The sequence below is a fragment of the Nothobranchius furzeri genome, chromosome 13, assembly GCF_043380555.1.
Source record: "Nothobranchius furzeri strain GRZ-AD chromosome 13, NfurGRZ-RIMD1, whole genome shotgun sequence".
Taxonomy (NCBI): domain Eukaryota; kingdom Metazoa; phylum Chordata; class Actinopteri; order Cyprinodontiformes; family Nothobranchiidae; genus Nothobranchius; species Nothobranchius furzeri.
The window spans coordinates 33,359,967-33,387,506 of NC_091753.1; the positions used below are offsets into that span (position 1 = coordinate 33,359,967).

A 27,540-nucleotide genomic window follows, 5' to 3' on the forward strand; every position below is an offset into this window, starting at 1 on the left:
CACAGGCTTGTGTTATTTGTTATTCTTTACTCAAGAAACAATGACCAAATGCAGTAGAAGAGTTGCGTTGCTGTTAGCCAATCAGAGGTGATGCATTTGCATGTCATAAATATTAAAGGGACACTATGAAACGTTTTAAAATTATTAAAACATTTTCTCGAGCCAGTAGGTGCTAAAATGACCCTTTACAAGGTGAATGAATAGTCTCTCAGCCCCGTTCGCCCCTTGTGGGAGATTAATGTGTTTGCAACTTGAGCCTCTACAGACCATTGACCTGAAGTTTTGCAAAAGTCTTGTATCTCGCAAGAAGCCGTAACATTTTATAGCAATCTATGTTTACACCTCAGAAAAGACAGGCTAGGGATGGTTGGCGATTATTGTTTTGTGTTCATCGGGGCGGAGCCTCAAAAGAAATAATGAAACGTATAAAATCTTTGTTTGATTAAACTAACAGGAGAAAAAGAACATCTGAGCAAAATAAGGGTTAAAAAAGAGTCAACATCAGGAGTTTTCTGAGTCGCTAGAGCTCAAGGACTAAAAAAGAAGGATTCAAATTGGATTCAAACCTCATGATCATGCTTCTGTTTGTTTGTATTGTTCTTATTTATTTATTTTTTTAACTTTCCCTGTGTTTGTAACTCTTTCTAAATGTGTTTGTCAGGCGGTAGTGTTCACGTCCCTCTCCACCCACAGAAGTGTTCTCCTCTCACCTGTCAAACACTCAGTCATTGATGCTTTCTCTCATCTCTACCCGATCTCCTCGTGTCCTCACACCCCATCGATTCCTCGTTCATGAGTCTTGACATTATCATCACAACCTGGGACAGCGGTCTAACCGTCTTTGTTACCAGTCCAGCTGAAGCTATTCGCGCTGCCAGACGGACTGTTGGTAAGTTGCTCTCCATGTTTGGCTTTACCGACACCCTATGGTCACACAAGCCCTCCTTTCAGGACCTTTCCTCAGTGTTGATCAGATGAACTCTGTTCAGCCTAGTTCGTACCTCTCCGTCAGCAACTTTGCGCTGACACACACACTTATTGAAGGAGACGTTTTCCATTTAAAACTATAAACTGAAATATTAAGTCAACATAAAAATGTAAACAGTCGAGAGGTATTAGGATTAGCTAGCTTAATGTAAAGGTGCCATAGTGCACTAATTGTCCAGCAGGATCACTGTTGGTGTGACCTCCTAGCAGCAACATTCAGTTCAGTGATGGCTCTTCCATAAAAGCTGTTTAACAGCCTGGTGGTGTGTGTTTTTAATGCTCTGTATCTTACCAGATGGAAGAAGTTTGAAGGGATGATTAGCAGGGTGGGTTGAGTCCTTTAGGATGTTTGTGGATTTCCAAAGGCAGCGAGTGGTGAAGATGTCATCCAGGGTAGGCAGGTGTTTGTTTGTTTGTTATTTTCGCTGCAGTTTTGATTACTCTCTGCAGGGCGTTCCTCTCAGCTGCAGAGCTGCTGCTGTACCACACCAGGATGCTGTTGGTCAGGACACTCTCTATGGAGCAGTGATAAAACCACACCAGCAGTTTTTGTGGCAGGTTGATCTTCCTGAGAGCTTTCTGTGTGTCTTCTTTATCAGACATTTGGTGCTATGTGTCCATGTGAGTGAGTGAGTGTTCAGGAATGTGAACTGTGACACCCTCTCCACATGCTCTCTCTTTATTGTGAATGTCTGGTGCTCTACATTTTTCCTTCTTGGGTCAATGATGATTTCTTTTGGTTTTGTTGGTGTTCAGGGTCAAGTTGTTAGCTGCACACCAGTCCACCAGCTGCTGAACTTCTCTGTGTGCTGACTCATTTCCCTGGCTGATTAAGCCCATCACTGTTGTATCATCAGCAAACCTAATGCTGGTGTGGGTTGTGAATGGGCTTACAGTCGTGTGTACAGAAAGGCACTCAGTACACACAGCCTTGTGGGGCTCCTGTGCTCAGGGACAGAGAGGAGGAATGGTGGTGGCCTAACTTAACAGACTGTGGTCGGTTTGTTAAAAAGTCTTGTATCCAGAGACAGATGTTGTGCTCGAGGCCAAGGTCAGACATCTTGTGGAATAGTCTGCTGGGGAGAATGTTGAATGCAGAGCTGTAGTCGACAAATAGCAGCCTTGCATATGTACTTGGTTGTTCCAGGTGTGTCAGAACGATGTGGAGGGTGGTAGAGATGATATCATCTGTTGATCTGTTGGTTCTGTAGGCATATTGGTGGGGTCCAGTGTGGGGGACAGCACCCTTGATGTGTTACAGCACTAGTCTCTCCATGCACTTCATAATGAGAGGTGTTAATGCTACAGGCCTGTAGTCGTTGTGGCTTGTTATTGCAGGTCTTTTGGGTATAGGTACTACTGTGGAGTTTCTAGACGGGTGGGGACAGAGCACTGAGACAGCAACAGGTTCATAATGTCAGTGAGGACCTCCGCCAGCTCCACTGAACAGCAGTGGCGGGCGGTGCATTCCACCCCTGGGCCTTCAGTGATTTCCGATTCCGTCCAATCTAAATTTACACACCTTAAAATACCATCAATAGGACATCACAGCTGGAGAAACCTCTCTCTCTCTCTCTCACACACACACACACACACACACACACACACACACACACACACACACACACACACACACACACACACACACACACACACACACACACCAGTGGCTGGGCAAGGCGTCATTTCCGGAGCCTTTAAAATCAAACTCGCATTTCTACTCACCAACATAAATGTCCAGCATGGATCTCCTCCTCTCCTGCTCATTTGAAAATAAAATCCATCCTTCTTTCTTTCCTCAGGAAAACCTCAGTGGCTCTGTACAGTTTCTGTGCACTTCAGGTCCATGAGTGGATCCTTTTCTATGGACATGGAGGCTAATGCTGAAAGACGTGTCTGTCCGGTCGTGTTTCTGGCGTACGTTTTAATGCACTTTAATGCTACCAAATCCATCTGATGCGAGCAACAGGCATTCCCAGCAGAATAACCTGCAGCGGTTCTCTGAAGCTGTTTGCCATGGGTACCGTTCATAGTTGCTTGCCTGAAAATGACGAACAAATCCTTTCCCCTGCTGGGACAAGCCAGCTAGCGTTGGAGTCGGACGACCTGTTCTCACAAGATCCATTTTTTCTTGAAAGGTCCGTCTTGAAAATGGTGTGGCAAGTAAATCTGCCACCAAATCCGTCCCTTCTCCTCTTTCAGCCATCATGTGTTCAAAAATACACCGATAGCTGCCTATAGATGCAAATCTCTGTGTTTAGTTTTGATATTTTGCTTCATGCCGCTAGAAAAGTTCTAACTACTGCTTATCCAATCACAGGATGCGTTCATGTCAACTTTTGCGTGAGGCCAGCTAGCTGGCCCGGGCCAAGCTGACTCGTGAGCTGATTGGCTATCGCAACTAGATCGTCTCTGTTCACTTACAGCGGACAGTGGGCTTCTCGATTGATTCTGAAGGCCTAGAGCAGACTTAATCTGCCTGAAAACACAAGCTAGCTTAAATCTGATTGGATAACACCCAGCCTTGGTATTTCAACACTGGAAGCAGCACAGCCAAGTGGTTATAATAGGATATAAAGAAAATAGACCAGTGAACTTTTTTTTATTTAAAAATATTTACCAAAAGAAAAAAAATACATTTACGTTTTTGAGTACGTTTAGGCCAGCAGAGAAGGCTTTGCTGGCCCTGACTGCCCACCACTGCTGAACAGTCATGTAGCGCCCTTCCCGGAATGCCATCTGGACTAGCTGCTTTCCTTGTGTTGACTCTTCTGAGTGTACGCTGTACCTCAGCGGTCCGCAGGATGAGCACTTGGCTGTTGCTCGTTGGTGCTGGAGCTGGAGTCATGGTTCCAGCAGATTTTTGCCAAAGCTAGCTCGGTTCTGAGCTGCTCACTGGATACAGTTGAAGAGATGGAAAGGAGGACGCTGGGGAAGATGACATCCATCTTAAAATTGCTCCCACCCACTGCATTTCACTGTGGAGACCATGGACAGCTCCTTCAGAAACGGATTGACATCCCAGATGTAAAACAGAATGCTACCGTAGATCTTTCATCCCCTCTGCAGTAAGAGTGTCTAACTACTCTGTTTAAGCGGTACTGGCATTATCCTGGTACACAATAACATCAATGCAATATTCAGTATGTGTTCAATACTCGTGCAATAAAGGATTTCCATTGTGTGTCTCTTTCTCTTACAGTGTGGTGCATATTGGAACTAGGGATGCACCGATATGAAAATTTTGGGCCAATACCGGTATCAAATATTAAATGGCTGTTCTGGCCATATGTGTGTGAGTGTTTATATATATCTGTGTATTTATATATATCTAGCTCTCCACGATGGATCTATCATGGAGAACTAGAGATGCATGTCTCAAACGTCCCACAGGCACTTTCATTTAATTATATATTGATAATTAAAGTAAAGTAATTTAAATTTCATCTACAGGTGGCTCATATCCTATAATCCACAATACCAGTAAATATTTCTTGTCCAGAGACAAAAATTTATCATGTTGAGCTAAAATCATGATGCATCCTAAGCCACAAAGCCAAACGTAAAGTTTAGAGAACATTGACCCAGAGGTTTCCAGATTGAGCAGATGCGTGCGAATACATTTAATGACCACTTCAAGACAGAGCAAGCTAGTGGCTAATGCTAGCCGCTATAGTCAAGTATGGTGTGCTTCTTCATAATTGTTTAAGTCCGCATCCTAATCCATCTGTTATTAGATTATTTTCTACCGAGCACCCCAGCTAAAATAACCAACACACTGCCTTAAACTTGCTCTGATTGGTTCATCGGTGTGTCTGTTGTGCTGACAGAAGCAGACTAGCAAACGGCGTGACTCGGCTGAGAAGAAATGTGTGCCTGTAGTCTCGTGCAGAAATAATGGCACATGTGATAGAACGCAAATAGACAGTTCCTTGATCTCCGAACTTTGGTAGATCGTCATCACTTAATAATCCTTAACAATCTTATTGTCAGATCGCACCCTAACCCTACATGGACTCACCGATCTTGCACCACGACGGGGAAGGCTGTTGTTGTATTAACGTCCAGGAGGCAGGTGACAGTGTCTCGAACAGTGGAATGTAACCGCTAGCATTAGCATCTCCAAAACATGGCAAACCTCTTCCAGGCTTGAGTTATTTGTGGAAGTAAAACATCCATGTTGCAGGTCAGTGGAAGAGTCGTGTTGCTGTTATCCAGACCAATCTGAGGATTGGTGTCCAAATATCAGGAAATAAGACTCCAAGACCTGCTGTCTGAAGCGCAGCTATGATGTGGGTAACTTCAGTTCCTGGTAATGGTGCACCATTATATTGTTCCCCCCGATAATGACTAAGATATTTATTCTTACTAGAGACAATTGTATTGATTAAATAAGTCACCCACACCTTTAATGACCAAGACTCCAGATGCCGCTGTTTTCTGCCCCTCACTCTAATAACTTCTACTTCCTGAAACAGGAGCACCAGAGTAATAAAGTAGTAACCAATCAGGTTTGCGTCAAGAGTGAAAGTGAAAGCTTACTTATAGAGAAATGTCTTTTGGAATTAGTAGTTTTTCAGATATCAGAATCTGCTCTTATTGAGTGAAAACAACATAAGAAGACAAGTTTTTATACTAGAATTGTTGTAGGTTGTAGAGTAGGTTTCTGATCATTCATTCTTTTTTACTGATAAAGCACAATAAAGAGCCGGCGCCATGAGTGACCAGAGCTTCTGATAAGCTGGACTGATTAAACTGTTCTCTTGACATCTCACAGCAGTGCAAGTCTGTTTTTAAAGAACGGCTTCAGCCCTTGGGATTTCTTTATAATAAACGTAAACAGTCACATTGAGGTTAGGAGGCTTGAACCCAAAATGCAAGAACCCAGAACTACGCAGGCAGGAGCGGCTGCAAAAATAAGAATCCTTTATTTGTGGAGGAGCGACTAAAAAAAAACTCAAAAGCACAGGCGGCAACTAGAACAACGCTGACAAAGACAATGGTCCAACAAGAGACGAGACAGGGTTATATGCACAGGGGCTGGGTGATTAAGGGAATTGGGTGCAGGTGAGACAGGGCAGAAACAGGCAGGGGGAAAAAACCAGATCTAAATCCTGTAAAACAAAGCTACTAAACTAAAATAAACCTAAACACTGTAGAACAAAGACACAGGAGATCTAAAGATAAGTAAACTAATGACCTACACGAGGAAGGAAATACAACACACTAAAGGAGACACTAACTAGATAATCTGAACATATAGAAAACTAAAAGCAAGTGAAGTGACTAGGGGGAACATGAGGGAAACCAGGAGGGGGCTGGGGACCATAGGGTCACAAGACATGACATAAACGTCACCAGGCTGGATTTGTCCTCTCTCTTTAGTACAAAAGACATTTTGGACCCATAAATGAAAGCAAACTAGGATGTAGAAATGGCTTTTTTTGAAATTGTATCCACTTAAAATGAAGTTGGGGTTTCGATTCGGTGAGGAAAAACCACAGGGTGGTGCTGTAATTCAGACTAGGACACAATTTTGAAAAGTTCACACAGAGTGTCGGACAGATTTTTTGCCAAATCCAAGTCTTTTGAACCATGGATGAATGGATGGATACAAACCCCAAAATGGCTAATAAGTGTTGCGTGCATTGAAATTAGATTAGGGTTATGGTCTCAGATCCAGCTTTAAATGGTCCACATGGGCTCAGAAACATAACCATCATCAATCTACAACCTCTGCAAAGGGTTCATTGTTAAAGTTGAATTAAAGTATTCCAGATTAAGACCCATTTACATCCGCTTTCCCACCATTTGATATGTTTAACAACACAAATAGAGTTCTTGAGTCTTGTTTTGGAGGACTACACATTGCTCTTAACATAGCCGTGGTCTGAAACTTTGAAGTGAGGTTTATCCCAGGTGGGTGGACATTCTGAGAAGGAGACGAGCATTTCAGAGTGAAAAGCCAGACGGAGACAGAGTGGGACAGCTGTATGTAAGAAATACTCAGCCCTCGGCGAATGGCCCACTCCGTACCAGGAAGTGAGGAGACTCGGTGGAAAATAGTTGGCATTGTTTGGAGACGGACTGCTGAGAGGCCCCGAGCTGTAATGTGTAGCCCCCAGTGGCCTAATGAGAAACATATTGATTATAGAGGCTGGCCTGCCCTCATCTGGTCAGCTGATGTTCAGTTATTGCACAGAAGAGACGGGTGAGGGTGTAAAAATGGATCTGCGAGGCTGATTGTTGTTTTGTGGCCATAGGGATGCTGACCTCACAACTGTATGAGTGTCAGGCCACAGCTATGTGTACGATGAGGAAGCTTTTCAAGCATATAACAAAACTATTTCAGTGTTTTTATTACATTTTGATGTTTCTAGGGTGTTTTATCCCTTTAGAACTTGTCTAAACTCATGTTTAAAACACTACAATCAGCCCACCGCATCACAAACCTCTTATTGTGTCAGATGGTTTTATTGGCATGGCAGAGGTTTTATTGAACTCAGCTGGCTTCTACGGAATAAACCAACTTTGGGATCTGCTCTGCAGCCGCTCGGTGAATCCTGTAAAAACAAAGTTAAGGCAAGTTCAGCACTGCAGGAGTGCATTTTTGGTTTGTGACTTGATGCAATATGTATGTTTTATCACTGCTAACAGTCTGATTCATTATAGATAAATAAACCAAAACAAAAAACAATTCATCACAGTTCAGTCCCTTTTCCTCCCTTGTATGGAAGATTAATTGAACTACATGATCAGGGAGAAGATGATCATTGTTGTTGTTTATACCATACCATACCATTTTATTTATAAAGCGCATTCAACAAGGCATTACAACCAAACAAGGCACTGTACACTAAAAATGTTAGTTAATTAAACCGGCGTCATACAGTCATGTAGAACAGAGATAAAAGATAAAAAGGAAAAACAACAAAATTCCTAAAACTAACAGTTAAAAATCAATAAGACACAGGGAGAATATAAAAATAAGAAAAACATTTTAAAAAAGAACCTCAATAATACGGAAGTTGATATTGTGAATTCCATTTTTAAACAATGCAGATGTAAGTGAGGTTCATATTATGTGGTATAAGCTAGGTTGAAGTAGTGAGTTTTCATGCGTGCTTTAAAAATGCTAGCTGTTGGTGCTTGCCTCACTAGCAGTGGTAATGCGTTCCTCAGCTTCGGTACACAGACAGAGAAAGCCCTTTCTCCACGGCTTTTTAAACGTGCATTCGGAACAGCTAGGAGGAGCTTATTTTCAGACCTGAGAGCACGCGGCGGGTTGTAGTAATGGACAAGTTCACACAGATATGGAGGAGCTTGATGGTTCAAGGATTTGTAAGTCAGAAGCAAAATTTTGAAATTTATACTGGCATTGCTGCAGTTCTCTTTTTGAACAGAAGGTGTTGCCAGTGAAGGAACAATAAATAAAATAAAGGGAAGGACAGTAGAATAATTCACAGAAAGAAGCGACATATTAAAGTTACTATGCATTTTCCCTAGCGATAGGGGGCAGTACATACATAATTCATTGCAAGCAAGCTGTATTTTTGTGTTCGAGTAAGACCTTACCAACAGATCAATCAGATTTATTTATAAAGAGCTTTTCAAAACAAAGTGCTACTCAAAGTGCTTTACAAAATGACCCCAGATTCCCATAACAGGTTAAAAACATTAACAGACATATGCAAATGCACTCATGCACTCATGCACACACACACAACCACACACACACACAAGTAAAAAATTGTATTTGGCTGAGTCCAGATGAGCAAAGTAAGTCAGGGCGCTCAGTGGAGGGGGAGCATAGACCCCCACCTCCACTTAAACACTACCTATAGAGCGCCCAGGAAGCAACAATCGACCACCGCTCCCGGGGCAGAGGGCCCCTACAGAGGAAACACTGGATTAAAATGAGTAAAAATATAATAAAAGAGCTAATATAAATGACAACAGTTAGAAAATAAGTAATAAATAAAATCATATAGACAGTAAAATAATAACATTAAATAATGAAAACAATGCTAGATGGCCATTAGGGTAAAAAATCCCAGGGAGTGCAACCTCCAGGAAAATGACAAGCAGATCAGACTCTTATTTCAGCTGAAAAAATGTACGATCTGACCACTAATGTGTGCTGCTAGATACATACATGTATAACAGCATAGGCCAAACTGCTCCAGACCGGTGCTGGCTCTGAGATCCCCCGTCATAGGATCGAGCAGACTGCAGCAACGTCCAGCATCACCCCACTGCCACCAAACTGGTGATAGGCGTTTCACAGGAACGGACAAAGATGGTAGAAACAAAAATCTTACTCAAGGCGAAAGACACATTTTAGACCGCTATGAATCAGCTGTTACAAGTTTAGACGGGTGAAATAAAAACACCATTCCTGCTATCTGTAATTTTTGGAGAGGAAATCTAAACATACATTTAAACTAAGACGTTTCATTTTAGGTAGGCCTACTATTTTGCCATCTGTTTTGAAATTATGTTCATTTCTTTGAAATTGATTTAATGGATTTAAAGTGAGGTATTTGACTAGTAGTCATGCTTGGGAGGAGGTTCCTGTCTCAGAGGAACCAGATGGGGGCATCAGCCACTCAGAATTGATCCTTTTGACCCTTTAAGGGTTCTCTTTGACTAAAGTGTGAGAAGATGAACTAAAATTTTTGGAGTGATAGAGTTCAGCTTCTTTGCTCCAGCAGGTGAGCTCAGAGGCTTCTTTTTCACCAGTGGAGGCTGTTTTCTCATTTCCGGATCTCCACCCCCATCCTCTTTTTTTCTGTCTATCCGGACCCCACCGCAAGATTGAGAACCACCGGATCATGCTTCTATTGTCCTGACGGGAGAGCGGGTTATTTACAGAATAAAGGCATGCTCGGCGCTGGCCTCTGAGCTGAGGGGGCTTTTTCTCCTTTAAATGCCCCGCTGAGTGCCAGTCCACCTGTGCTTTTGCTCTAGACGGCTTCGGCTCGTCGGCCGTCGGATGTGGGGAGTCCGCGCCGAGCAGGGAGCGCGCAGTTCCCGCGGAGAAAGGAGGAGGGACGCGGAAGGAGGGGGCGCGTTTATTTTCCAAATCGGACACATGTTGAGCTAACAGACCGATCCACCTCCTAGATGTAGCCGTTGCTTCAGTCGCTTTCCCGTTCCGCATTAGTCATTTAAAATAAAAGGACCCATCGGGTGTGTTGTTGTTCCACTCCGGGGATACGGGCTCACCGCCTCGGGAGGACAGTCACCATGGATCTGAGCAAAATGGTAAGTGGGCAGGAACCGATCATTTAGCGTAATTCAAGGAGAAAGACACCAGAGAGAGGGTTTAAAGGTTATTGGAAGTGGGGGTAGTGTCCCAGAAGTGCGTGCACACACACACACACACACACACACACACACACACACACACACACACACACACACACACACACACACACACACACACACACACACACACACACCAGGGCTGTTTGCATGCAAGTTGGTGCTTCTTGCAAGCAGTGACATGTCTTTTTTTCTGATAGACTTGCAAATGAATGTGGCCGTGGGAAGTTTGTGGCTTTTACTTTGTTTAGTTTAAAAACAAATGCATAGTTGTAGTTTGGGTCCTTGAATGTTTGAAATATTCCAAAGTCCTAACACTGAAGACCCTGAAATAAAAATGTCACACTTCTCTTTCTGAATACTGCATCAGTGAAAATACAGATTCTCCACAATCTTCTGTTTTACATGAAACTTCCAGCTCAGGGAAATTCGGTTTTAAATGTGCCACACAACTGCTACATTTGAAGTGTTGGGGACACTAGACTAAGACCATCAAAGCCTGCAGGTGTAAATTAAAAGTCAACCCAGGTGATGCATTGTCTTCATCAAGCTGCAGTACAATGAGATCTTTATTCTGCATTTCAAGGCTGAGCAAGCCATGCATTTGAATCTGAGAGCCATGAATGGTGTGATGGAGGCTCGCAGGCCGGCCAAGAGCCCGGAGTGCACGATTGGAGCAGGTGCATGCAAACCAAAAGCAACAAGACCAGTCTTTCATTGCTACATGGATAGATGGACAGACAGATGGATGGATGTGGGGGCAGGGTGTGTGATGAAAGCACCCTTCCATAGTCCTGTAATCCCAAACCAGCTCCTGAAAGCTTTTTATAAGTTTTAACACAAAGTTGATAACTGGAACAGGAATCTCACTTTAGCTGTGAAAAAAATCCAAACCACCCACATTAAATCAGATGCACCAGACAATGTGTAGGTGTAGCAACCAAGTGTCTCTCTTTAAGTTTATTTCCATTCAATGCAGCCAGAAGTCTCCCAAGGCGGTCCTGTGCAGGTTTCTTCCCTTTCTCTCCGCCTACAGTATGTTTGGACTTTTTGGCACTCAGTGGGACGTGGTGGTATGAAAAACACATTCAGATGAATGTAGAACTCCCTGCAAGCAGACACTACATTCCCACAATGCACCTTGATTTTGTGAATCGCAGTAGTAATATGTGAGGTTTGTGATTTTAGGCGATAAATGTGCGTTTGTTTGGTTGAGTGATGCAAATGCCCAGTATTAGCTAAAACACTGCAGACAGAACTGTTCTGTTGTTTTGGGATATATATAAATGGAACTGACATCTCACTCATTTTATTCAGCAACTTGTAAACAGTGGGGGATGAAAAGTGAGTTTTGTTTGAGATTAGAAAAACATTTATTAAATACAAACCAGAACTCATTCCTCAGATCACAACCGTTTAGATCATTTCAGTGAATCTGATTCAAAATAGATATGATTCATAATCATAATATCCACATTGTTGTCCACTATTTTGACCTTACCTTTATACTGTTACACTATTTTGGCAACAAACACAAGTTTATTTAAGGACATCTGCTCAGTGACCGGCTGCTCAACGTCGATGTGAAAACATGGAATTAACGTGTAAAGGGAGAGTGAATTCAGTTTCATTAAAGGTATGATTTGTTTTATTTACGTCAAACATGAGAGCCGATATCCTATAAGCCGCAAGAAGAACAAAGAAAAGCCTCACTTTGATCTCATAAGTGTTTTTATTGTTGCATCTCTGAAGTTCAGGGTTTTCTCCTCAGAAATGTTGTCTACACAGTGTGTTCAGCTGCTGTCTTTAACCGTCATTCATGCACATGTAATCCCAGAGGATTGTGTGTGTGTGTGTTTGTTAATGATTTAATATTTTAAAGGGACATCTAGTTATTAGAGACTTTTGTGCCTAGAAACATAGGTTGTTATGAACACACTAGCTCATTTAAAGGTTTTTTTAGTCGAAAGCGTTATGTTTGACGTAGTTTATCTCCCCCTGGTTCAACATTCCTGAGTACAACCGTATGAGACCACTAATAACCCCGTCTGCTGCAGGAGATTGTCTCTTTAAACTGCTGTCAGCTATTTGGGAAGTCTCAGGTGAACCCTGTATGTTTGTAGATGTGGGGAGAAGGTGGGCTGCTCTAAGCTAGGCAGATGTTTCTTTTATGATGCTCCTAACTCCACAGGAAGTTGAGCTTCTTCACACGTTGCCGCAGAGACGCTGTCCTGTCAGGACGGCGTTTGAACTGTGCGGATCTTTAACCAGCTGCTGCCCTCAGCAACACCAGCCACCACCTCCCCACCCCATTGCACCAATGTCACTCACACTCCAAATAGCCTGAAGCAATTTATTTTTATGTTTTAACTAATGGGCTCTGAAGAGACGCCATCATTCCACTGGGTTTATCTGCATCACCAAATGCTACCTTATCAAAGGGTTCGAAGATGCTCATCCGATTCTGAGGAAAACTGTACTCCTACTGACGATTTTGTTGGTGGGGTTTAGGATGATGAAGCTTTGCAAGAGACATTTGAGGCATTTTTTGTCAGATGCAAAATGCTAAAGGAAGTATGTTGACCTTCATTTTAGGTGGAGCTCCTGCAGATTTCTTTCACTTGAATGCATTTGAAGCTCACTCTGCTGATGGATGTGTGTTTTTTGTGAAGTTTGGTTTCACTTAAAGGCTATTTTTGATTTGGTGTTGAGTCATGGCAGCCATCGTATGGGTTCAAGGACCTGTGGCGTTCTGTTGGCAGCAGATTTTAATACTCTCAAAAAATATTGATGGGATTTAATTTTGCAACTGATTTTAGGATCGACCCAATGTCAAGAATGTCCACTGCAGCTAATCGGTGTTAGCTAACACAAATGTGACAATTAATTCTTACAGACATTGAACTAAAATGTGGTGTTAAAGTAGCTGAGACTCGTCCATGCCGCATACTTTATGCTCTGCAATTGTGCAACTTTTTTCTTTAAAAACATTAGCATGAACTGTTGGGAGTTCACCTGTTGGTCTGTTAGCAAGATCTGTGATGAACTCTGTGCTGTAAAAATCAAGGAAAATCCTGTGAAATTTTCTGGCATTTTCTGTCAACAGAGATGTGCAAACTCCATGCAGAAAGACCCCAGGCCAGAACCTTTTTGCTGCAAGGCAATAGCGCTAACCATTGCACCAGTTGTGCAGCCTAGCAACCACTATAACCTTATTTAATCATTTATCAGTGCCTTTTATGGATTTATACTATATAGAACTCCCGAGTTGTGTTAGAATCTATAAGCTTACAGTCATTGTTTTTTATTATGTATATTGTTTGTTTTTATCTGAACCCTGCAGCTAAAACTTGCATTTATATCAGTTCTCTTGTTCGCTCTTCCTTCTTCCATCTCAGGAACATTGCTAAGCTGAGTCCCATTCTGTCTCGCTCTGAACTTGAGACAGTTCTCCACACCTTCATCTCCTCATGCTTAGACTACTGTAACTCTCTTTTCACGTGTCTGAGCAGAACCTCCCTGAACCGTCTACAGGTGGTTCAGAATGCCTGTGCTCGGCTTCTGACCAAGTCCTCCAAACACACCCACATCACCCCGCTTCTCCTCCAACTTCACTGGCTGCCAGTCAACTTCAGGGTCCATTTCAAGAACCTGGTTCTGGTCTATAGGGCTTTACATGGACAAGCACCATCTTACATTGGTGATCTTCTCAGTCCCTACACCCCCAGCAGGTCCCTGAGGTCCAGTGATCAAAGCCTACTGGTTGTGCAGCACCAGGCTAAAGACCAAAGGTGACAGATCATTTGCTGCTGTGGCCCCCAGACTCTGGAACTCTCTCCCGCTGAGCCTGAGATCAGTGGTCTCCTTTAAAAATCAGCTGAAGACTCACCTGTTCAAACTGGTTTTGATGTGACCTTCATCACATCCTCTACTCATTCTGCCTTTCCCTGGATCCACTGATTACTTATTCATTTTCTTTTTCACTTTCCACACATTTTAAAATCAGTTTTTACTCTTCCCTGATATTTATTTTAATAATTTTTAATCTGTTTTTATTTTGTATTTTGAATGGTCGTTTTTATGAAGCGCCTCGTGATTTTTATCTTGAGAGGATCTATATAAAAGATTGTTTCCTCTTCTTCCAACAGGACAGGAGGTGAAAGACTGAATGTAGTTGTATTTTTACAACTCCACTAATCCTAATGACTCTCGGTTGAACATGCTGGATATGTAAAAAGGCATATAAATGTTTGAGAATTGAATAAATGTTCTGAATTGTTTGGATATTTATCACTTTGCCTCAACACAACAGTGCTTGGTAGGTTAAGGGTTTAGTAATATTCCTCATCATCATATTCACACAAAAATATCTGGATGTGATCAGAAATAAAGACAGAACAAAGGGTTCGGTCTCAGCAGCTAGGTTGGACTGAGCCAGGGTTATTATTTAGCTGAAGGGGTAGATGGAGCAGGACATTTTTCAGCAGGCCGGCAGGAAATGGGCAGTGCAGGGTGTGCCAAGACAGGAAGCCTGACTGTCTAACCCTCTCCCCTACCACCACCACCACCTTGGCACATCCACCCCTAGAGATTTAGCCACAGCTACCAAGCCTCCACCACTGCACCTCGGCATCACATTACTGCTGCATTCACAGTTCATTTCCTGTTTTCTTTCCTCTGCTGCTCACCTGTCATCCCACACGGGACAGTAGCTGGTCAAGTCTCCGTTTGGAGCTCCAGTCTCTGACACATCTCAACACATTTCTTGGGAAAACTAAACCTCTAGAGTTTACTGACAGAAATGACATTTAGGAGAAGCTACCCTGCGTTCTTGAGTCCTGTTTGACTTGGTAAGTTTACAAAAACAGCAACGAGAAGGGCAGGAATACTTGGTGTGTGATGTTTGAACATTTTCTTTCAATAACACTTCCCATGCCGAGTTTCCCAGAAGCTGATGGTAGTGATTCACAAGAACGTAGGAACAGAGTTTAAATTACAAAAAACGACCTTAGACACACACACACACACACACACACACACACACACACACACACACACACACACAAACTCAATTTGTGTGTGTGTGTGTGTGCGTGTGTGTGTGTGTTCTTGATGAGCGCTGAGATGCCTCATCATCAGAAATAACCCCTGATAAAGGTCTGAAGCCTGAGCTGGCCTCCTCTCTCATTAAGAAAATTGAAAGGTGACTCAGACAGGGTCATTGGACACTTGTAAAGCTGGTCAGACAGATTCATAATCTGTGCTCCTCTTATTCATGCACATAAGTGATAATATTAGTGCTCTAAAATTTATTCCCTTTACCTCCCTCATGATAAATATCTGGTTCACTCAAGGATGCCTCCCTTGTTTTAGTGAGGAATTTAAGTCAAGTGTTTCTAGATCCATTCTTCCCTTATTTCTTTCTCAGTGAGCTCATTTTTCACACCATGTGGACACAAAGTTTTCTACTGCAGAGTCAGAGATTCACCCATTGCTCGTTTCCCTTTTTTGCTGCTTGCTTGCATCATGACCATGATACGATGGCACATCTGCAGGACCGACATGGACCTTTGAATTCCCACAGATAAATCCCATGCTGATGTGAGATAGGTCTGTCGGTAGAACAACGGTGAATGTGAGATGGCGAGTGAAAGCGGTTTGGTTTAGCAGGCAGAGGATGCTTCCCCTTCAGTGGACACGCTCAGGCTATGATCAGCATGTCAATGCACTGCTTTTTCTGCCTTCAGAGGTCCCGATTGGACCTCACCAGGCCACACTTAACATGCTTTAACACTGTATCAGTAACTGTGTGTGTGGGCTACGCTGGAGAAAAGGAGATGTTTCTGTAGGGTGTTCCTGCACTCAGCTGGGGGGGGGAACTGATTAAGAGGTAAGGGACCAGGAACAGGAGGTGGAGACGGCTCTCCTCTAGAACGTGATGTCATCCATCCATTTTCATCCGCTTATCCAGAATCTGGTTGCGGGGGCAGTAGCCTTGAGGCAAGAGGCCCAGACTTCCCTCTCCCCAGCCACTTGGGCCAGCTCCTCTGGGGGAATCCCAAGGCGTTCCCTGGCCAGGTGAGAAACAGTCTCTCATCGTGTCCTGGATCTACCTTTAGGTCTCCTCCCGGTTGGACGTGCCCAGAAAACCTCACCAGGGAGGCATCCAGGAGGCATCCTGGCCAGATACCCGAGCCACCTCAACTGGCTCCTTTCGATGTGGAGGAGCAGCGGGTCTACTCCGAGCCCCTCCCGAATGACCAAGCTTCTCACCCTATCTCTAAGGGAGAGCCCAGCCACTCTTCGGATATAACTCATTTCGGCCTCTTGTATCCGCAATCTCGTTCTTTCAGTCACTACCCAAAGCTCATGACCATAGGTGAGGGTAGGAACGTAGATCGACCGGTAAATCGAGAGCTTCGCCTTCTGAATCAGCTCTCTCTTCACCACGACAGACCGGTACAACGCCCACGTCACTGCAGATGCAGCACTAATCCACCTATCGATCTCACGCTCCAGTTTTCCCTCACTCGTGAACAAGACCCAGAGATACTTAAACTCCTCCACTTGGGGCAGGACCTCATCCCTGACCCGGAGAAGGCATTCTACCCTTTTCCGAATCAAGACCATGGTCTCAGATTTGAGCTGATTCTCATCCCAGCTGCTTCACACTCAGGTGCAAACCGCTCCAGCGAAAGCTGAAGATCACGTTCTGATGAAGCCAACAGGGCCACATCATCTGCAAAAAGCAGAAACCTGATCCTCAGGCCACCAAAATGGATGCCATCCACACCTTGGCTGTGCCTAGAAATCCTGTCCATAAAGGTTATGAACAGAATTGGTGACAAAGGGCAGCCTTGGCGGAGTCCAACTCTCACTGGGAACGAGCCCGTCTTACTGCCGGCAGTGCGGACCAAGCTCTGACACCGGTCATACAGGGACCTAACAGCCCATATCAGAGGGCCTGCTACCCCATACTCCCGGAGTACCCCCCACAGGGCCCCAGAGGGATGTGGTCAAACGCCTTCTCCAAATCCACAAAACACATGCTGGGCAAATTCCCACGCACCCTCCAGGATCCCCCTAAGGGTATAGAGCTGGTCCAGTGTTCCACGGCCAGGACGAAAACCACATTGCTCCTTAAACGTGACTCTATCCCTGACCATGGATGCACTATGTGCACTTCTTTAGGGGTTTCTGTATTTGGCTGTATTTTGTCCAAAGCAGGCATACAAATGGGAATTTAAAGGTCTTTAAATAGTGAGATGTGTTCAAACTCCAAAGCAGTTTGGGCTCAACATGGTATATGAAAGTTGGTGTTCTCATTCATTTACCCCTGCTTTCCACAGGATCCGTCAGCAGCACGTTACTGCAGCAGCACGTCATAACTGCTGATAGGAACCACTGTGGTCAACAGAACCTTTTCCACTGGAGCTGTCAGCAGCGCGAGTCGGCCACGTCTCAGGAGCAGCATGTTGCGGCCTTTACGCGCCGGTTCTATTTTCTACGCGCGACGCCTCTGAAACAGGTCAAGTTCGACATTTTTGGGGAAGGAAAGACAGGAAATCAGACGCGGAAATGGAGAGAAGCTCCCGAGATTTTCAGAATAAAGAAACGTACTGCCTTCTGGTTGCTTTACTTTAAAAAAAAAAGGTACTAAATGTGCGGCCCCGTGAGAAGTTATCACCTAGCTAGCGGTCTCCTTTGTTTTTCAGGTCCGTTTTGGCGATTATAAAACGGACAGAACATAAAACACAAACCTTTTGGAGCCATGTTGTAGTTTTCTCCTGCTTGTTCTGTTTACTGACGAAGTCACTCGTGTGACTTCGTGCTCGGTCGGTGACAGCTGCTCCCCTGCTGCTTCGCGTCTCGTGGGAAGGGCCAAGCAGCAGTTTACGTGCTGCTGCAGTAACGTGCTGCTGACGGCTCCGGTGGAAAGAAGGGGTTAGAAACCACACGTAAAACAACGAACATTCACCCACGTGCTGAAAAGCTCAAATGTACTGGGAAATTGAGCAAAGCTGACCGTCAGAATAAATGTGCCAAGTCCAACTCAACCTGGTTTCAACACAAAGGACTTAATCAGGGCTCAATTGTTATTAATTACCATTAAAATAAGTCAATTTTGAACTTTTTAAAACTGATTCTGAATCATTTCTGTTTGCATTTTGATGCATTGAACAAGACCCCCCTCCCCCAGTCGTCCAAATCATGCCTGCAGCTAAATGAGATTTTTGCAAACGTAGACACTGTTTTGTTTGGCTAAGTGTTGTTTAGATTAGGTGTGAGGGTGACATGTATTATTGTTCTTTTGTTGTATTGTTATTCGGTGATTTTACAAATGAAGCTAATCGGTGCAGAAATCTACAGGAGTTATTGTGATTTTTACCAGCATGCTAATTCTGTTAGTTGAGGGCCACTATTCTGCAGATGTTTCTCTGCCCCAGCACTGTTTTCAGCCATTCAATCAGGTGTGTTGAAACAGGAAATTTCCTAAAACATGCTTTCAACTACTAAAACCTCAGTTCACTGTAACCTCTTTTTTTTCTTTCTTTTATTTATTAGGAAACCAAAAGAAGAAAGGAGCAAACTGTTTAGTTCTCAACAAGGCCAGTACCAAAATATAAACAAAAATAAACAATCAATGATAAACAGGGGTCTGCATGCTTCTAGACCTGCAGAAAAGGGACAACACAATAATACAACAGGAGCAAGCTATCACTGCGTCAACGTGATGAAGAAATATAAAATCAACATTGTTTTACTGAACAATTACATGATAAGAAATCACAGTGCATTAAGTGCCAACCACAGCCTTAAGAAATGTGTTGAACTTGCCCAAGTCCATACTTATGAGAGCGCCATGTGAACACCTGTGTGTGTGTACACGCTTGTATATGTAAGGTTTCTCTATAGGAGCGTCCAATAGAGAGTGTGAGGGGCCACAGATCTGCCCCCCAAAGATGTGTAGGAGATGAGGGGAGCTCCAAGTCCAAGAGATCCAGGAGCTGCCCCAGAGCACAGGTGCCCCAGGGAGACTGCGACCAGAACAGCCCTTTCCCCCCTCGAGAGGCGCAGAGGATTGCCCGGGGGGGCCACAACCAGCAGCCGGCAGAGTCCCGAGAGATATCAGCGGCAAGCCCACAGGCCGTCCCGCAGCCTCCCACCCCATAGCCGGCCAAGCCCGGGACCCAGCGACCCGGGACCCAGGGCCGACCACCCCCGCCGGGGACCCAGCAGAGCCCAGGGACCCAGATCCCACCAGGCAGCCACCGGGATTGGTCAGGCAGACGCCAAAAATCTTAAACCCCTGACCCGAGAGCCACAAACACTCAGGCAGACCAATGGGCCATTCCCATCTGTACCGGGTCGGCCCGGGCCGGGTAGCCCCAGTCAGCCTCAGCCTGGCCCGGTTGATTCCACACATTCTTGCCTTAAGCCCATGTGGGCTGATTCTACCCACCAATCAGAGGCTTGCTCTAAGGAAGGTGTGAATTTGCTGTCAGCAGTGGGTGTGTTGGCCCTGGTCGGCCTGAAGAAGACCCCCTCGAGAAGAGGGCTGAGAATGAGCCTTGGTTGGCCCGGAAAAATACCAGGCCACCCAGATATGTGAACAACCTACTCTACCCGGCCCGGGCCGACCCGGTACAGATGGGAATGGCCCACAAGGCACCACACCCACACCAGGTGTGGCAGGGGGAGGGGAGACGAAGATGTATAGCATCAAAAGAAGTCCGATGATGATCTGAGGGAGCAGGAGGAGAAAAATATGTGGGGATGGGGAGGAATGGCTGGTTGGCTTAAGCCCTCCAGGAAGCCAGCTCCCCCACTGGCCCCAATAGGCACCTCTGTTGCCAAAATGTCACCCAGGGCATGGAGACTCCAGCCCATCTTGCCAGGGCCCAAAGCAGCAGCATCACAGACCCTCACGGAGTCCGAGGGCACCAACCCAGCCCCACCCCAGCAGAATATCTGCTCCCATCCCTGCATTTGCACAACTTCCAGAATATATAAGACATAGGACATCCAGGTAAGGTTGGGTCCTTCCCCTCCTGGACATCCCCCTCCCCTGTGATGGGACAGCAGAGGAGCCACGGTCTACCTGAGGCCCCTGAGCTTGGGCCAGGCACTGCCGCATGTTCCCGCCTTCTTCCTGGCAGCATGCATATCAGAACCCAACCCTCAAGGCCCCGCCCAGATCCCCACATGGGCCCGGCCACCTCCACACCCCCGAGCCCCCAGGCCCCCGCCCAGATCCCCACACGGGCCCGGCCACCCCCACACCCCGAGCCCCCAGGCCCCCACCCAGACTTACTCAGGGGCAATGCAGCCACCAGGCAGCAACCCATGGCCACCGCCAAGACCTCCAAGGGGCCGCACTCACAACCGCCAGTAGTCCACCCCCCAAGGCAACCCAAGCACCTCTAAAGCGGGGCAGCAGCCCCCAGTCCCAGACACCCCCAGTGAACCCAGGGAATGTCCGGATACTCCAAACTTAGACCCTCCACCCCATCACCCACATCATCCCGCAGGACTATATCAATGACCCCCCATCATCGCTATGGGATGGAACCGATCAAAGGTGCCCAGAGAGATTGACTGACTTGAAGTGGAAGCAGAGGCTAAATCAAGTGCAATATGATCTAGCAAACGATTTCTTCACTGGTTAATGCAAAGAGTATCTCTATTTTTCCAAATTATGAAGATAGATTTCTTAGAGATGCATATAGCAGTCAGAACTACGTGAACAAAAGATGTTTCAATCAGGACATCATCCAGGTTTCCCAGTAAACAAAGGGGGGGGGGGGGGGGGGGATATGACATTTCAGACACTTTAACAGGTCATCTTTTGTACGTTCTTGCTGTGTTTGTCTTCTAATTCCATTTTTGGTTCTTTTTTAAACACAGATAAGGTTTTGCGCAGCAAGGTAAAGAGAAACCTTATCTGTGTTTAATAAAGAACCAAAAATGGTACTTTGATAGGTCTTCACATACTCTACCCCAAAATTCCTGGACAGGTGGACAGGACCACAGTGCGTGGATGTATTTGTCAGGAACGTTGTTTGTGCAGTGTGTGCAGGTGTCAGACGACACAAACCCCATCCTGAACATCCGATGACCTGTATAGTGTACTCTGTGTAGAATTTTGTACTGAATTAATTGTAAATTGGGGTGTCTGATCATTTTAAGTTTTTAAACAAGTTTGAGACCAGAAGTTCTGGTCATAGCTGACTGATAGATCCACCTCCCATTTTTCAATAGGGATTGCTATTCTATCGTCTATTTTGGACAGTGTCTTATATACTTTAGACAGTAGTTTGGGGGGTTTGAGATTATAGAAGTCTAATACCGTTGGTGGTGTTTGTAATTCTATTTTATTGAGCTTAAATTTTTGTTTTACTACAGATTTAATTTGGTGGTATTCTAAAAAGCTATTCATATCTATTCCAAATTGGGAGACTATTCTATTAAATGGGATGAAGTCCAATCCTTCATATATGTGTTCCAGGTTTAGGATTCCTTTATTTTTCCAGTCCGGAAGGTTCATCATTTTATTATTTAGCAAAATATCAGGATTATTCCAGATAGGTGTGCATCTGCATGGTACTAGTGAAGACTCTGTCATTTTTAGATACTCCCACCATGCTGTCAGAGAGGTGCTGATATTAATACTTTTGAAGCCTTCATGTTTTCTTATGCTTGAGCTAATAAATGGTAAGTCTGAAAGCTCTATCGTATTGCAAAGTGTCTGTTCTATATCTAACCAGGACTCATCTAGTGGGTTATCTTGAAACCATCTTGGTATATATTGCAGCCTGTTGGCTAAGAAATAATTATAGAAGTTGAGTAAATCCAGTCCTCCTCTGTCTTTGGTTTTCTGAAGCGTTTTTAAGCTAATTCGTGGAGGTTTATCCTGCCAAAGGAGTTTAGTAAATTACCAGTTTCTATTGCTAAAATATATCGGGAGCTGCTTTCTACTGGTTTCAGAGCCACACTTGTCTGGTCTGTGATTCAGATTTGTACTTTTGCATCACTGTTGAAAGTTTTAACACTCGTTTTGACATCAAATATGTCTCACAGCTTCTACTGTTGGTGTTTGAGTTCAAGCCAAAAGTGTTTCACAACTTCTCTTTTTGTTTTATCACATTTCTACCCCCAAAAACAGTCGGAGAGACGTGGGGTTAGGTGTTGAATGTTGTGCGTTTCTCTCACTGGGAACTGGTCTTTGGTGTCCTTTCTTGTCATTGTCGAGGCTGGCTGAGTTGTTTAAAGAATGTCTCCTGGAAGATGTGACTCAGACTTCTGTGAGCTCCATGTGCTTGCTCTGTCACGTCCCCAAAGGAGCATCTCGCTGGTTTTTAAAATCTGCCCCAAGTGGAGGAGTTTAAGTATGTGGGGGTCTTGTTCATGAGTGATGGAAAGCTGGAACAGGAGATCGACAGGTGGATTGGTGATGTGTCTGCAGTGATGAGGGTGTTGTACCAGGCTGTGGCGGTGAAGAGAGAGCTGAGCTGGAAGGCAAAGCTCTTGATTTACTGCTCAATCTACGTTCCTACTCCCTCCTATGGTCGCAAGCTTTGGGGAGTGACCGAAAGAACGAGATCGCAGATACAAGCGGTCAAAATGAGTCGGGCTCTTCCTTAGAGATAGGGAGAGAAGCTTAGTCATCAGGGAGGGGCTCGGAGTAGACCCGCTGCTCTTCCACATCAAGAGGAGCCAGTTGAGGTGGCTCGGACATCCAGATAGGATGCCTCCTGGACGCTTCCCTGGTGAGGTTTTCTGGGTACGTCCAACTGGAAAGAGACTTAAAGGAAGACCCAGGACATGCTGGAGGGACTATGTCTCTCAGCTGGCCAGGGAACGCCTTAGAATTCCCCTGGAAGAGCTGGTCAAAGTGGTTGGGGAGAGGGAAGTCTGGGCCTCCCTGCCAGCAGGCAAGAGGGGGGTTGTGGCCTCCCTGCTTAGGCGACCTGATTCTGGATAAGCAGAAGAGAATGGATGAATGGATGGATGTCAGGTTCATTTATATAGAGAGAAAAATACTTGAGTGAAAATTTCAGGCTGATTTGTGTGTTTTGTTTTTGCAGGCTGTCAGCATCAATAAGGCCATCAACACACAGGAGGTTGCTGTCAAAGAGAAGCATGCCAGGAATATCCTTTCATTGTCTGTGTGATCTTCTGTGTGAGAGTAGAATTGTGTGTTTCTCTCTGTGTGTAAACTCTGGTGTGAAATGATGAGTGTAACCTCGTAGTAGTGCTCAAACAACCCCCCTCTCTCACACACACGCATGTGCGCACACACACACACACACACACACACACACACTCATACAAACAGGAAGACTTACACATCCAGCAGGAAAGGGTTTAGTTAATTTGTCAGGTGTGTGACCGGAGCAGAACTTTATTTATGAACCATCTAAGGATCCTTGACTGTCTGCCACCTTGCATCCTCGGGACCCATCATGAGAAAGGTGCCCACACCTTCTGGGCGGCGGTCAACCGCCTTCCTCTGTCCAGCAACGCCGTTCTCTGCTGGAAATTCTGCCACGTCTTCCACAAACTCCTGCGGGACGGGCACCCAAACGTGAGTAAAGACAAAGAGGACACGGGTAGTGTCTCTTCAGTCATTCAGACGCTTGTCTCTGTTTTCCCTGTGGTGCTCCTGCAGGTGATAAAGGACTCCATGAGGAACAAGGCTGATTTAGCTGACATGAGCAGGATGTGGGTAAGAAAGACGTCATCTCTAAGAAATTCAGCTCACAGATCAGTTTTAATATTACTAATAAGATGGAAGTTGATTAAAACATTTTTATGTCAAACAAGGAAATGGATCATCATCCCAGGCTCATTCTGATCAGACAGTCGAGCTAACGGCTAACAGGAACATTTACAACGTGGACTTTCACCAGTCTAAAATGTTTTTCTATATAAATCTTTACACGGTTGTTAACTTTATATCCTATATGTATTTAGACATTTTTTTATAATATGAAATTCCAATCATGTCTTTTAATAGTTAAATTGGAAGTGCTACAGTTTGCTAGCTAGCTAGCCCAAAAGCTCATGTTTAATCACCAAAGACGTGTACTAAATGGATATAATGTAAATAGGGTTGTCACGGTGTGAAAATTGAACCTCACGGTTATTGTGACCACAATTATCACGGTTTTCGGTATTATCACCGTATTTTGTAAAACATGTTACATTTTCAGACAACTAAATAAACCCTTTATATCAGGAAAATATTGTCCTCAGTTAGTGTCTAAATTTTGCCTAAAATTTGTTATTTTTTTATGTTTATATTTTTCCCCTTTAGTCTTTAAAATACCAATTTTTGCCCATAACTTCTTATTTTTTGTCTGTTTGATGTCATCATTTTAAAAATATTAGATCAGCAGCAACTTCAGCAGATGATACGGTGGCTGGTAAGGGTCACCGCGCCTACACCGCTGCCACGGTAATCCTCCGAGATGATATATTTTTTTAAAAACAAGATGGTTACGGTATTATTGTCAACTTTTTTACCGGGGTTTACCGCTACACCGGTTACCGTGACAACCCTAAATGTAACATGAGTCAGAATCACTATGGAATTATAATAATACATTTATTCGTAATGCAATAATTAGCTCTGATTTTGGCCCTGCTTTGACTAGCCATTAGCTTGTCAATTCTGTCAGAATCAATCAAAAAAAAATTTTGAACATTTTTAATTTATTTTTTTATTTAGGCAAAAAGGGTTATAATATAATTAAGGTGATGAATGTGTGGTTGTTTTACTCATTTTTTCTTCACTTATCTTCATTCTTAAGGGTCAAACTGCCAGTTTAAGTGTTAAAACCTCCAAATTAATGTTTAGTTTAATTTTAAAGTCTAAAAACACAATATTAGCTATAAATCCCTTCAAAACCCTTCTGATTTAAATGCACAGACGTGAGTAAATAATCAGATATTAGTTGGTTTACTTTATATTTGATACCAAAATGCAGCTTAGGTTCTGCTGTTTTTGTTCCTGAACTACACAGATTAAGTTCAGGTAACAAACCTACCATGAGAACTGAATCTGTGTGTAAAGAAGCAGTAAAAATCAAAATGGGTCAGATAATGTTTCTGAGTGTTCCGAGGAAAGTGAATTTAAGAGCAGCGTTTGGTGTTGGGACTCCGAAAGTGCACTTTTTATCTCAGCTGGGGGTGGTTATTAAAAGCACACGAGAAGACAGGAAAGCCCAGAAGCTAAAGGAAACTGTGCGATTTGTGTTAATTCAGGGAGTTAAATGTAAAACGTAAGAGAGCACTTTTAAACTCCAGATTAGCTTCTACTAACTCGTCACGTCGAGGTTAACACATGAAGCTAACAAGGATTATTACTTCTGGTCTTTGCAATCAACCAGAGCTCAACTTTAAACCCATTTTGGGTTAAAATAAACTGTTGCATGAATGTGCATTGATCCGAGCGCTAAGATTAAGCATTCGTTTACTGTTTAGACTTGCATGAACAGAGATCTGTTTAGCCACAGTGGCTTCTCAGTCATTTTTGGGTGGAGGCTGTGATATTCAGGGCAATATTTACTTAGTTTTTGCTGATATCACCGTGCAGTGACCGGGGGGGTTGTGGCCTCTATTTCCTGTTGAGCAAAACTCTCAGGCTTCAGAAAAAGAGGAAGTCGGAAGAAATGAACCAAATCTTTCAGTTTCTTTCACTTTTTAGATTTGAAAGGACATCACCTCCCCTCATATTTGTGTTTTGTTAATTTCCTTAAAATCCTGAAATACTTCCTGTTTTTTGCCACAGCTAGCACTCCACCCATCTATCAGCAAGGTTTTTTATTCTGCCTTTGATCACTTCTTCCCTTTCTTCTCCTCTTTTGTATCTTTCATCTTTCTCCCTCAGGGTCACCTGAGCGAAGGCTATGGGAAGCTGTGCAGCATCTACCTCAAACTGCTCATCACCAAAATGGAGTTTCACATTAAAGTGAGTCGACTCAGCCTATTAAACCCAGCACCAGCATCTCAGACGCCCCCTTGAGTGCCTGCATCTCCCTGTGGGGTGGGGGTGAGGGGGTGGATCCTCCTGCTAATGGCCTTTATGTGGCACTTTTATGAGGCAGCGGTGCTGATGCTGCCACAGAAACATGTGGCTCGTTATTGCTCTGCTGAAGCCTGGAAGTTAATACCTAGCCAGGGTGAGGGCAGCCTGGGGTGCAGGTTTCCAAGGTGCAACTAAGGAACGTAACCAGTAATGAGAGCCTGTGGCACAGGAGCCCTTTCATCCTCTGTCTGTAGTCAAATGTAAGCATCAACAATCACGAGAAGGATCACTGTACTTCAGGCGTCGTTAAATATTGTTTTCTTTCCTTTAAAGAGCCTAAAAATGGAATATGAGCAGGATTTTAATAATTGTGCATCATTCAAAACATCAGGAAGTTCACAGCCTTGTTCTCTTCTACTTTTCAGAACCCACGTTTCCCCGGTAACCTCCAGATGTCAAACAGACAGCTGGAAGAGGCAGGGGAGAACGACGTTAACAACTTGTGAGTTTCTCTGCTGCTGTTTCACCTGTTGACCTCAGCAAGTTTGATCTGCTGTAAGAGACCTAGGATTTTAATATTCATGACATCTAATGGAAAGATTTCACCTGAACTGTAACTAAAAATAAATAGATCACAGATAAAAGCAGTCTGACTGGTGTTTTTTTTCTGAACGAGGCTCACCGTGACCGAACTAGACGACAAGAAGGAAACGACGCTAAAAAGATTAGCCCCTTGTTTCTTATATGCCTTTTATTTTATCCTGTGTGTTGGAACAGAATTATGAAGTGTTTAAATGCTGAAATCCTGTTCATGTTCTCTGACTGTCTCTGTAGCTTCCAGTTGACGGTGGAGATGTTCGACTACCTGGAGTGTGAGCTCAGCCTCTTCTTGGGCGGTGAGTTATTCTGGATATAATGACAGATCAGCCATCTGGCTGATGGAAACAGACTGATGATGTCTGAATTTGTGCTACTGTCGTCTGTCTGAGTCACCTGAGGTTACAAACGGGCTGCTGGGATGTGCTCAGGAGGAATGATGGAAACCCTTCATGCTTCCGATCATGACGGAAGAGGGCGAAATTACATTCTGCTTTCCTTTTATCTCACGCTGATGTAATTACGTCTCCCTCCTCATGCTCCTCCATTCTGCTGAAACACGTTTACCTGCCAGAGTCAGATCTCTGCTTTTGTGT

The 27,540-nt window shown here is 44.2% G+C and overlaps 1 protein-coding gene across 1 annotated transcript in view; it reads left to right on the top strand.

The window, feature by feature from the left end:
- hip1 (huntingtin interacting protein 1) overlaps positions 1–27,540 on the top strand; it is a 44,203-nt gene that overhangs the window by 3,146 nt on the left and 13,517 nt on the right. Inside the window, exons 2-7 of the mRNA XM_015951752.3 lie at positions 23,403–23,466; positions 23,760–23,902; positions 23,987–24,043; positions 26,210–26,290; positions 26,773–26,849; positions 27,182–27,243. Coding sequence (XP_015807238.1) covers positions 23,403–23,466; positions 23,760–23,902; positions 23,987–24,043; positions 26,210–26,290; positions 26,773–26,849; positions 27,182–27,243 — 484 coding nt within the window. The remainder of the gene's footprint in view (positions 1–23,402; positions 23,467–23,759; positions 23,903–23,986; positions 24,044–26,209; positions 26,291–26,772; positions 26,850–27,181; positions 27,244–27,540) is intronic.